Source organism: Malus domestica, chromosome 10 (genome assembly GCF_042453785.1).
Source record: "Malus domestica chromosome 10, GDT2T_hap1".
Taxonomy (NCBI): domain Eukaryota; kingdom Viridiplantae; phylum Streptophyta; class Magnoliopsida; order Rosales; family Rosaceae; genus Malus; species Malus domestica.
Genome location: NC_091670.1, coordinates 37,799,980 through 37,810,861, shown reverse-complemented (window position 1 = coordinate 37,810,861; position 10,882 = coordinate 37,799,980). Strand labels below are relative to the sequence as shown.

Genomic DNA, 10,882 nt, shown 5'->3' with positions numbered 1-10,882 from the left:
AATGGAGCATTCCAATATAAATTTGATGTCAATCGCTAAATCAAATTATATGCTGGGATAAGCATTTAGTGTAGCTAACATACTACAAAATTTTTACTAAATGTGTGGGAAACTAAAGTAGTTCCCGTCCGTGCCAAACATTCATGATAGTAAAAGACTAAAAGTACACTATTATGACATTCATTGTAACAATGTATTCGATGTACTCACAGGTGTTATATATCCCATTCAGAGTGCAGTATGATATCCAAATCTAGGAGACAAATTGGTGATCCATGGTGAAGGAAAAACATAAATGAACGCAAAGATTAACCACGGAAACAAGGGCCTAGCCATCAGTGCGTCTCCTACCGACAACCATATCGAACAATAGGCCCAAAAGTCAAAACCTAATACTGATTCATGAAACTAAAACAGAGAATTGTAGCTAAGTGTGAGATAGGTAAACGCAAGATCTATAAGTTTAATCGACGAAAAACTCATTACAATTTTTGCAGATCCACAGTTTTTAAAGCAAATGAAAGATGATTTCTTCAAAATTCAGCTAAACAATCCCATTTCTACAACCCACAGAATGCAAATCTCAAATCATAAGATCCAAATTCGCAATTAAAAACCGATTCCAATCAGATTTACAGCAAGCAGTGAGAAACTACAAAGATCTACACATTCCAGCACACCCAAACAGCATCACAAGTAAATGAGCAACCTTTCTGAATCAAACACCGCAACACACAGAACCCAAATCGAATCATGCAAAAACAATATCGAAAAATATCCATAAACAAATAAAATCGAAAACAACCCAATTGAGCAAAACCAAGGAGCTCGACGAAATACCAAATGAGCAGAGCAGATGAATATTACCTCAGTCAATGTAAGGCGGGAGGTCGACGGCGGAGAGAGCGAGAGAGATCTTATGCGGAAGAAGAGCGAGAGAGAGAAGAGAGAGGATATGGAGATCCTTCTCCTCCAGATCCGCCAATCGGCGGGCCTCGGACTTCCGCGTGGCAGCCTCCGCCAGCTTCTCGGCTTCTTCCTCGCGCTTCTTGGCCGCGGGGGATTTGCTGATGAAGCATTCTCGTTGCAGCCATCCCAGGGAGTCGGTGACCCCCAAATCCTTCCTCGCGCTTATTGGCCACGGGGGATTTGCTGCCCTTCACCTCGCACCAGTACTACTCGTCCTTCTCGCGAGCCTCGCGTTCCTTGCGCTTGGCTTCGATGAAGCTCTTCACAGAGAGACAGAGAGAGTGAGAGAGATAAGGTCGGCTGCGCGAGAAGGTTACTGGGCTAGGTTACACTGGACTGGAGGCAGGGAATGAGAGAGAGAAGAGAGGAATGAAAAAAATAAAAGGTGCGGCTAGGGTTAAAACTTAAAAGGTTTGTTGATTGCTCAAAAAAATTAAAAAACTTTTTTGAAACCCTGGAGGCATGAGGATTCGAACCCATGCGCAGGGACTTGAAGAGTTTCAAGCAAACCAACTTGGTACCTGGTTATGTCTTGGTATGATTGTATCACTAAATTATTTATAATATTGAAAAAAAAATTAAATATATATATCTGTTCGGTTCGGTTCGGTTTGGTTTGGTTTCCGAACCTTAAAAACCGAAACCGAACCAGCTAGGTTCGGTTCAGTTCAGTTTGGCAGTTTCGGTTCGGTTTTTTTTTCGGTTCGGTTTTTTTCGGCCTCGGTTCGGTTTGGTTTTTGGTTTTTTTCGGTTTTCAGTTATTTGAACCCACCCCTAATTGCAAGAAAGCTCTACTTTCAGTTCGTAGGAAAACCCATACCGCTTCGTTGCCTTCTCCATATAATATCCCGACATGTTTCTTATTGCCAATGAGTGGTCATCAAATCCATATATCTTGAACAATACGCACGGATGATTGGATCTTTTGCCCTAGAAGAAGGGTTTGAAGGTTTGGAGCTTTTTCCTTCCAAAAGATTAGGCTGAGCGAGGAAGATTTGGCGGGCGTTGACGCAGAGCTGCCGGATCTCCGCCTCCGATAGCTGCACTTGCTTCCCTCATTTGCCTTCCAACAACCTCTTGATTATATCCTCCAACACACCCTTATCCATCATCCCTTCCATTGTCATCATCATCATCTTTTCTGCTCGAAAGAACCCTTATTGAAATTGTTCAAATTTCTGAAGAACTAGACAGATTGGAGAAATGGGTTGCTCTGGAATCCAGAGATTTGAATCAAGAACCCAACTTTTTGAGTTCCTCTGCACCGACGATGACTGTGATGACGAAGCTGAAACCGAAGGAGTAGTAGTGGTGGTGCTGCTTTCTTCCACTCCCTCTTCGTATTCTTTCCCGTTTTTCGTAACCCCTTTCGGACTTCAGCAAAGTTGCAGTCTTTCTCATCAGCTTCAATAATCACGTCGTTCTGTCCCCCACTCGAATGGCTCATTTCTTAGAGGGGACAAAGATCTCGTCCTCCGCCGCAGGGACTTGTCGCGGAACATTAAGTCTCTGCCTCTCATAGGTTCGAACCCCACCCGACCCGTTTCGTCTTGCCCAGTTTTGATTCGAGATCAGTAACGAAGCCAACGTCTGGGGCTTTTCCAGGTGGGTTGAGAGCTTTACGGTCTGATTTTCCCATTCAAGAGCGACTTATCGGTCGAGCTCATCGGGCCGGACCTACTTGACCCAAACCGCGCAGAGGACTCGAACTAAAAAATCCATGGAAACAGAGCCGTTGCCGTTCCCATCATTCTTCTCAAATGAAGAAGAGTTCGACTTTGTGGTCAACGCGAAGTGCATTGGGCTTGCCGGAGCACTGTATAAAAAAAAAGGGTCTTGGAACCTAATAACGAGCGGAGCTGGAAAGATGAGGAACCTATATTTTTTATGAAGGATTGAAAGCTTGAGAGGGGAAAAAAAGGTAAATCTGATAAAGGAGGCTCTTTTGCTCCGCTACGAGATCAGGAGGTTCTTCTTTAGCAGCGCCTTGTACTGCTGGAACAGCAACGGAAAGCCGCTCCGCAAAGCCATCGGTTTGGGTTTTTTGGACCCAAATGTGATTTCTCGGGTTTAGTCATGGAAGTGAGAGAGTTTGATTTTTTGTGACTTGTCTGTAAGAGGATATTAGAGTGAGAGAAAGGATGAAAGAGTTTTGATTGTCTCCTGGGTTTGGCTTTGGATCTTGGGTTTTTCTGGGAAAGCTTTGGGTTGTTGGATTTTTGCAGATTTTGCAGATTCACGGCAGAGGTGAGAAATTGATAGAGAACCGACATAGCTTTTTGTGTCGTTTCCCACATATGGCGCCAAATGTTGATGCACAAAACCGGAGGTCTTGGAACAACGTAAATCCGACCGTGAATCTGCAAGTAATGTAAACGACACAAGATGTATTGTGGTTCACCCCAAAGTTTGGGCTACGTCCACACTGATTGTATTATATTTATGGGGGCCAAAGGCATATTTTGATGGATCTCTCTCTAGCCTTGTGTTAGCCTTGATGTTTTGCCCTCTCTTAGCCTCAACCTTTGCCTCAAATTGGCTCTCCCCATGAAGAGAGTGAGGAGTCCCTTTTATAGAATAAAGGCTCTTCACTTATTACATATTTGCCCATTCACTTATTGCACAATTACATTTGAGTCCTCCGAGTATTTATACAAGGTCTAAATACGGAGGCCCTAAATATGGTATAAACAACCGATATTTCCGATATCATCGATATTTTAGACCTTGCTAAGTCACTCATGTATCTTACCATGCAATGTATAAAGTGTAAAATATTGTACTAATTCATTATATATAAATGATTATGGTGTGTTTAAACTTTTTTCATTAATTACTACATATTTTATACACTCACAATATTTGCCAGCTCACTATATAATCAACTTAAATTAGTTATATCTATTATGCAATGCATTTCCTTCCAATTTTTTGTGATAAACTAATAGATAATTGACTAAATAAACATCCTGCAAGGTTTCAATAAAAATTTCCAAGTTTTTCTTACAATTTCCGTGGTTTTTATTCAATTTTTATCGATATCGATAATATCCCGATATTTCTATCGAAATTTTCGTGTTTTTAAACTATCGATATTTCCGATATCATCGATATTTTATGGTCAAAACCAACTCGTGAACCACCGCAAGAAATCCCAATAACGTGACCTCGAATCGCAAACCCCGCACGTGGACGGTGGTCATGGATCCAAACTATTTGCCGCGAAATAGTGAACTACACTCTCGCGTTCCGCGTTCGTCTCACTGTGTCCTCGAACTCGAAGCCATAAAAGCAGAAACAAGAAAGCAGAAAAAAGCAGAAAAAAGAGAAAAGCAGAAAGCAGAAATTACAAAAATGGCGACTCTCTCACTCTCCTCCACGTCACAACGGAAATTCTCTCTCTACGGCGTCAGCAGCAGGAGCACTACCACCTCCAAATTCTCCGCCTTTCAACCGAGGCCGGCCAAGCTCTCTTGTCTTCTTCTGAGATCACTCCACCGCAACCCTCTCAGGTAATTTCGTAATTTCACTCTCAAAGCGTCAGATATCAATCGAGCTCTGCATACAACCCCGTCGTTTCTGGTTTTTGGGCAGAGTTTCGATTGGCGGAAAGAAGGAATTCATGGCGATGAAGGGTAAGAGGAGGGGATCGGGTGCGATGTGTTACGCTGCACCTCTCTCTGTCAACAGCCTCCAGTGGATCTCCACCATTTCTTCTGCGTAATTCTCTTTCTCTCTCACTTGATAAGGTCTTTTTATAATTTTTTTTAATCCAATCGAGCCCTTGAAGTGTTTTTGTATAAAAAAAATAAAGTTGTGGGGTGTTTTTCCAATTTATCTTTCGAGGTTCCATGAAAGTTTTCTACTTTCGGTATTGAGATGTTGAGCGAGATGGATTGATGCTTTAATGGGTATTCAAATTTCTCACATTTCCAGGGTTTTGTTGCTTGCAAAAGGGACTGCTGTTCAGAAATCATTTCTTGTTCCCTTATTTCTCCTACAAGCGCCAGCTACCGTTGTCTCATGGATTAAGTAAGCATTTCAAGAAATTGGGTTATTGTCTTCGTTCTGTTTGCTGTGTTTTATTGCTAGAAAGTTTGATATCCTGTGGGGAACGTTTGCGGTCTAAGGTTAAATGTATAAGTTGGCTGACATTCATGAGTTTGGCTTGCAGGGGTGAATATGGTATCTGGGCTGCCTTCCTAGCCCTTCTTGTTCGTCTCTTCTTCTTTATTCCTGGTAGGTTCTCTGCTAAACTCTGATTCCTTGGTTTGAGTGTAGGCTTGACAATGCTAAACGGGGAGTGTTATCTGGTTTTCTCACACAAATCTAAATTGGCAGAGTTATCTGGGTTTCTCGAATAATAGTTTATAATTTTGGTATGGTTAGTTAACTATATTGGTTTTATTCCATTAGGGGGAACAACCCGTTTATTGTAATATACCCGTCTTTGATCGCTATTATAGTATTTGAAGATGCCCTTATTTTCAGTATACTGACTTTGTAAGTTTTTGAACCATGTCCAGATCGTAGGTATAAAAGAAAATGTGAAATTAAATGTGTTGATTTGCTACTTTGCTCTTCTCTAAGTCTTGGTTCTGTTTTCTACTTATTTGAAATTGAGGTGTGTTAATATAGTGGTGCAGTTGCCATTTCAATTATCCTCTGTCAATTAATATTATATATGGTCTTATTTTGTTCTTTCTCAGGAGAACTTGAGTTGCCATTGACAGCATTCCTCCTCGTGATTGTGGCTCCTTACCAAGTTCTAAAACTCAGGTGTGCAAATGCATTGTTTAAGACCAACTTTGCCCAACTATCTGTGATTTTCTCGGTTCTTATTTTTCAATTTGTTCCATTGGCAGGGGAAGACAAGAAGGTGCTATTATTTCACTGGTCATTGCAGCATATTTGGCTTTCCAGCACTTCTCACGAATAGGAAGCTTGGAAAGATCATTTGACCGAGGTTCAATTATTGCTACCTTAGCCATCGTTTCTATCACTGCTTTGTCATGCTTGTTCCTGTTCTGAGTTTATTGTAAATAGGACTAAGTCTGATAATAGTTATTAGTTACCTTTCATTTCCGTGTTATATTGCGTAATATGTCATCTGATTTTGTACTCTTGAATAATTCGTATATACAGTAATAAAAGAGATTATCAGCTCAGAGGCAGGTTGTTGCCCTTCATTTTCAATCATAATTTTATGATGCCAAGACACATCAAATGGTTCACTTTAGACCATTGAGATACATTAACATGAATCAATCTTTGTGCATTGTGCATCCTGTTTCGTGTTTGATAAGTTAGCCATCAAGTTGATCTTCCCATGCACACAAGGATTGTCCTCTTTACTTGCTCACATATTTTTCTTTTGGAGTGTCTTAACCCCTCGTTGCTGGAGGTGGTTTTTGGAAAGCTTTACTTTTAAGTAAAGTGATGCCATTTTTGGGATGCGGAGATTATACTATTGGCATGGTGCAGAACTGGGTCAGCTACCTAGCCATTTGAATGCACAAAATTTTGTTAATTGTTTTGATGATTATATTGGAATCTATAATGAAAGTAAATAATATGAATTAAGGAAAATTTTATTGTTGAAATAACTTGTATCAACATTTTATAAGAAGCAAATTAAGAAGAGCTTAGGTATCTGATGTCTTCGTCTTCCAAGAGAGTAGGGTACAAGTTTGGTAAATTTCTTATGTGTTTGTTGATAAGAGGAAATATATTGTATATTTGAATACCGATTCTTCTGTAGTATCTAATGTGGTATGCCAGATAAGACAGGTCATTCCATCGGTTACATCCATTCTTTCTAGTTAGGTCATTAATTTTCATTACTAGACCTTTTACTGTCATATGTCTATGTATGTGTTACTCATTGGTATCGTAGATATAATGCACTAGCTAATATCATGTAGTAAGCATTTTATCGGTTTATATATAAAGAGGAGCTGAAGTCTGGTGACCTTAACTAATAATTTATTGTACTAAAACTGGAGATAAAGGACCTATATGTCTACACGTACAAGAACCTAAAAAATATCTATGCTTTTCTGTCCTTTGGCTTAATAGTCAACTATTGGGTGTACATAGATGAAGTATGGTAGTAATTTAAATGGTGAGGAACAAGGCCTAGCGATAACATAGTAGCTCATTTTGATCTCAGGGCCTCGTTGAACTTTACGTAGGATGCTGGCAAATGAATGGTTTGCCATCTAACCGCCGATAGAATAGCTGAAACTTAGTTTCCCTTTAGACATAATTTTCTGCGAGAAATGACCCCAAGATCCCAGTCATGATGAATAGCGGTAGCATGCAAGATGAGATAGAGGTTGCTGAGTTCGGGGATTCTGTTGGCGAGTCACCATAAATTGTTGATCCTCCACCTGGTGTAGCGATGCTTGGGGTGTATGGGGATGTCGTTGTTGGTGGTGTTGTTGACATCGTTGGCGTTGGTGGTGTCATTGTTGTCGGTGGTGAGTTCATGCTGAATTTGCAAAGTAGAATTAGATTTCTGTTTTACTTTAAGTTGGAGGTAGGGCTATGAAAGGTTACCTGGTTGATGATGAGGAAGATGCAAAGCGACAGCTACCAGTACCTGCAATTTGGCAGAGCAAGGAGTTCAGTATTTATTAAGCATACACATAACAAGAACAGCAAGGTCAGGAATTGAATTTGTTAAGTGGCAGATCTGAAACTTTTGGAAAAAGAGCTAGGACGCTATAGGTATAAGTTATATCGAGTTATATGTTCAGAAGGCTATTTGCAATTGAAATAAATGGAGAGTTCTTTCTGTGTTTCTTTCTTTGATAAGTGAAGTTTTTAGGACAAGTGATAAGCTTGATAGAAACAAATTTCTAGAAATGTCTTACTTGGGTCAGTGTTGGTGAGTTGAGCTGTTCCACCGAAATTGCAGCTGGTAGGAGATGGGTTCTTCTGATAGTAGTCGTTGAAGGCGTAGGAAGCGTGATCGTGAAGAGTGTTTGGGTTATAACAGCTTCCACCTTGATTAATTGCTGAACAGTCTGCTCCTCCATAGCCACAAGCATAATCAAGAGCTACCTGCAAGGCATTTTGTGAAGCAGATTGGCTTGCAATACACCAAGTACCACCTGATGATGGTGTTGTGGTGGGAGTTGTCGGGGATGATGGAGTTGTGGTGGGAGTTGTCGGGGATGATGGAGTGGTGGTGGGAGTTGTAGGGTATGATGGAGTTGTGGTGGGAGTTGTCGGGGATGTTGGAGTTGTGGTGGGAGTTGTCGGGCCCAGGGGCGGGGTCGGTGGTATTGTGGTTGGAGTTGTGGTTGGTGATGGTGGGGATATTGTCGGGTTCACAAATGGTGTGGGAGTTGTTGTTGTTGGACTTGGATTGACAATGGGAATATCATCGAGCTGGGTAGTATACACCGAAGATGAGGAAACTATATGTTTTTCTTGATTCACTTGTGTTTTGCTTTGGTGGGTTGCTTCCAAAGGAGGATTCTTTGGAACACTTGAACCTGAAGATATGAAAAGCATGGTAAGTTATTATTCTTTCATTGAAATAAATGGAAAATTTTAGTTTCCTATGCTTGGATAAATTTGAAAGAGTTATCAGATTTAAGAAATGCTTCTTGTGCTTGCATATAATCTTGTTTCCTATGCTTGGATCATATGCAAAGGAGGTGGATTAGCGAAATTCATGTAGTTTTGACTTGAAATTGTCGCAAGGCGTAGAGATGTGCTTGATGATCACATACTTTCGAAATAAGAAGAGACTGGTTTCCGAATCCAGTGCTCGTTAGAAATAGTAATCTTAATCTCTTCATAAATCCATAGACATGAAGGAAACTTGATGATCATGTCAGGAAATGAGCAAGTTGGTGGTCGGAAGGCTCGTGTTGAAACACACGGAAGAGAAACAGAACCAGGCAGAAATGGAGACTAACGAAATTCAAAATTACCTGAACTAAAGAGAAGAAACAAGAAAAACAATACAGAATGCCGAAGCGAGCCAACTCCCATCTCTCCTAGCTACTTCTCTTCTTCTACACTTGGTGTGTTTGCAGGTTATTGTGATTGCAGGTAATCTCCCTGGCTCAAAACAACGATGCAGAAGCCAAGATATACTACACAAGAGGAACAGCAATGGCGGAGGTGTTGCGAAAAAGAAGAGTTTACGTCCTTTCTCTGCATATATATTTTATATATATGTGGAGGAAGAATCATAGCTTTCTTGGATCGAAGAGAGACGAAAAGAGAGAAGGGAGGGAGAATATAGCAAACTTGTGAAAGTGGGAATTGGGTAAGTTGGATATTGCAAGCAAGAGATGGTTGCCAAAAAAAGAAAAGTGTTATGAAATTGAGAAAGGCAAAAAAGAATGATCTCCTCGGATTTAAATCTCATGTTTTGGGTTCTAAACAAATCGAGAATCTATGCTGCAGTATATATATATATATATTTTTTTGACCTTTTTGTGTTGGAACACATATCCTCTCCAGATCTATGCAACCGGAGTCCGGGGATCAATGGATCCGGACCATTGAAATTTGATCCAACAATTATAATTATTATAACTTTTAGAGGGGTTCCCTGTTGGTAGTCGTTGAATCAAATTTTAATGGTTCGAATCCATTGATTCCCGGGCTCCAGTTGCACAGATCCGGAGAGGATCTGTGTTCTTTGTTTTGTGCTCTTCTTTCTACTGTTTTTGGGGGTACTTTTGTTTAGTTTAGTTTAGGTTGTTGTGTTTTATTTTTCATGGCACTGAATCAAAAAGTTAAAGTTGTCGAGGGAGGAGTTCATGAGTGGCATATGGTGGTCTGTAATCGAGAATATTGTCTCCTCCTGGTCGATTTTCTTACTTCATTTAAAATTTGATAATCCTTTGCTTTCTCAAAGAACAAGTTGCCCTTGTTTGTTCTTTGCAAAAGGAGAAACTTGGCCTTAATATCCGCCATTGTGAACTCAATGAACGATTTTTTACTTCTCGAGTGCATAGGAGGAGCACATATGCTCTAGTCAGCGTTGCTACGGACTACGCTTACGTACTCAACAAGCACAGTTTATCATGCTTGTTATTTATTAGGCACGTACAATCCTTTTAGACATCCCATCATGCCCATTGATGTGTCTTTTTCTTCTTGTGTATCAAACTCTTGAACCCACGAAAGGACATATTTCGGTTTCTTGCTGTTTCTTTTGAGGTCGGTGTGGAGTTTCGGGACAATTAAGGTTCATCTCCTTAAAACTTCAACTAAAAAGTAATGCAAACCCTCCAAATTTGGATTCGGACGTATTTTGAATTCCTTGAAATAACAATGATAAAAGTTAAGCAATGGCTTGGTCACAAATTACAGCAAAATTTGGGTATGGAATTAAAAAAGCACAAGAATATATACAAACCCACATTGTAGGGGAAAGCGATATTATTATCCTAACCTAAACTACGAGAAGAGAAATTTGAACTTGGGGTGATGAGGGAGGAGCGTAATGCTCTAGTCAAATTGACTATGAACAATTAATGCAGGAATTGATCATAACAAGAGTCATATTTTGGCCTTTTGATTAATTGTGGCGCTTCAATAATTTGCAAAGAAGGGCAGCAGTCATTGCACCACCCGCAGACATCATGAGCACGGAAGGCCAACGCATCCTTGAGCGCTGCGATGGCATTGGGTTTGAGGGTTCTACTGGCTCATCCGCTTCCTCAAATCGCATTGAGTTTGAGGACTGTGATGGCTGGCTCGCTTCCACTATCAGTGCCCGGTCTGAGGATTCTGGTGACTCCCTCACTTCTCGAATTAGGCTTGGGCGTGACGGTTCAGATGGCTCGCCAGTTTCCACGGTTGGCATTGGGAAACGGCAAATAGGACACAAGTGACTGATCCCTAGCCATCGCACAATGCAATCATGATGATAAAGGTG

The 10,882-nt window shown here is 40.6% G+C and overlaps 2 protein-coding genes across 2 annotated transcripts; one reads left to right on the top strand and one right to left on the bottom strand.

The window, feature by feature from the left end:
* The first annotated feature begins 4,172 nt into the window (after positions 1-4,172).
* Positions 4,173-6,137, top strand: LOC103446218 (cold-regulated 413 inner membrane protein 1, chloroplastic-like). The gene is made up of 6 exons (XM_008385297.4): positions 4,173-4,481; positions 4,564-4,689; positions 4,906-5,001; positions 5,144-5,208; positions 5,679-5,748; positions 5,835-6,137. The coding sequence occupies exons 1-6, from the start codon at positions 4,324-4,326 to the stop codon at positions 5,998-6,000; spliced, it is 681 nt and encodes a 226-aa protein (XP_008383519.3). The 5' UTR covers positions 4,173-4,323; the 3' UTR covers positions 6,001-6,137.
* Positions 6,138-6,934: 797 nt separating this feature from the next.
* On the bottom strand, positions 6,935-9,139 carry LOC103429654 (leucine-rich repeat extensin-like protein 5). The gene is made up of 4 exons (XM_008367787.4): positions 8,919-9,139; positions 7,848-8,474; positions 7,531-7,573; positions 6,935-7,462 (listed from the first exon to the last, which is right to left on the bottom strand). The coding sequence occupies exons 1-4, from the start codon at positions 8,977-8,979 to the stop codon at positions 7,228-7,230; spliced, it is 966 nt and encodes a 321-aa protein (XP_008366009.3). The 5' UTR covers positions 8,980-9,139; the 3' UTR covers positions 6,935-7,227.
* Positions 9,140-10,882: the final 1,743 nt, after the last annotated feature.

Bases quoted from the DNA above. Each gene is read 5' to 3' on its own strand.
- LOC103429654 (XM_008367787.4), bottom strand. From the start codon at position 8,979: ATGGGAGTTGGCTCGCTTCGGCATTCTGTATTGTTTTTCTTGTTTCTT. The intron at 7,574-7,847 runs GTAAGACATTTC...GCCAAATTGCAG, and splicing joins ACTCACCAACACTGACCCAA to GTACTGGTAGCTGTCGCTTT. The intron at 7,463-7,530 runs GTAACCTTTCAT...TTGCAAATTCAG, and splicing joins TCTTCCTCATCATCAACCAG to CATGAACTCACCACCGACAA.
- LOC103446218 (XM_008385297.4), top strand. From the start codon at position 4,324: ATGGCGACTCTCTCACTCTCCTCCACGTCACAACGGAAATTCTCTCTC. The intron at 4,690-4,905 runs GTAATTCTCTTT...TCACATTTCCAG, and splicing joins ATCTCCACCATTTCTTCTGC to GGTTTTGTTGCTTGCAAAAG. The intron at 5,209-5,678 runs GTAGGTTCTCTG...GTTCTTTCTCAG, and splicing joins TCTCTTCTTCTTTATTCCTG to GAGAACTTGAGTTGCCATTG.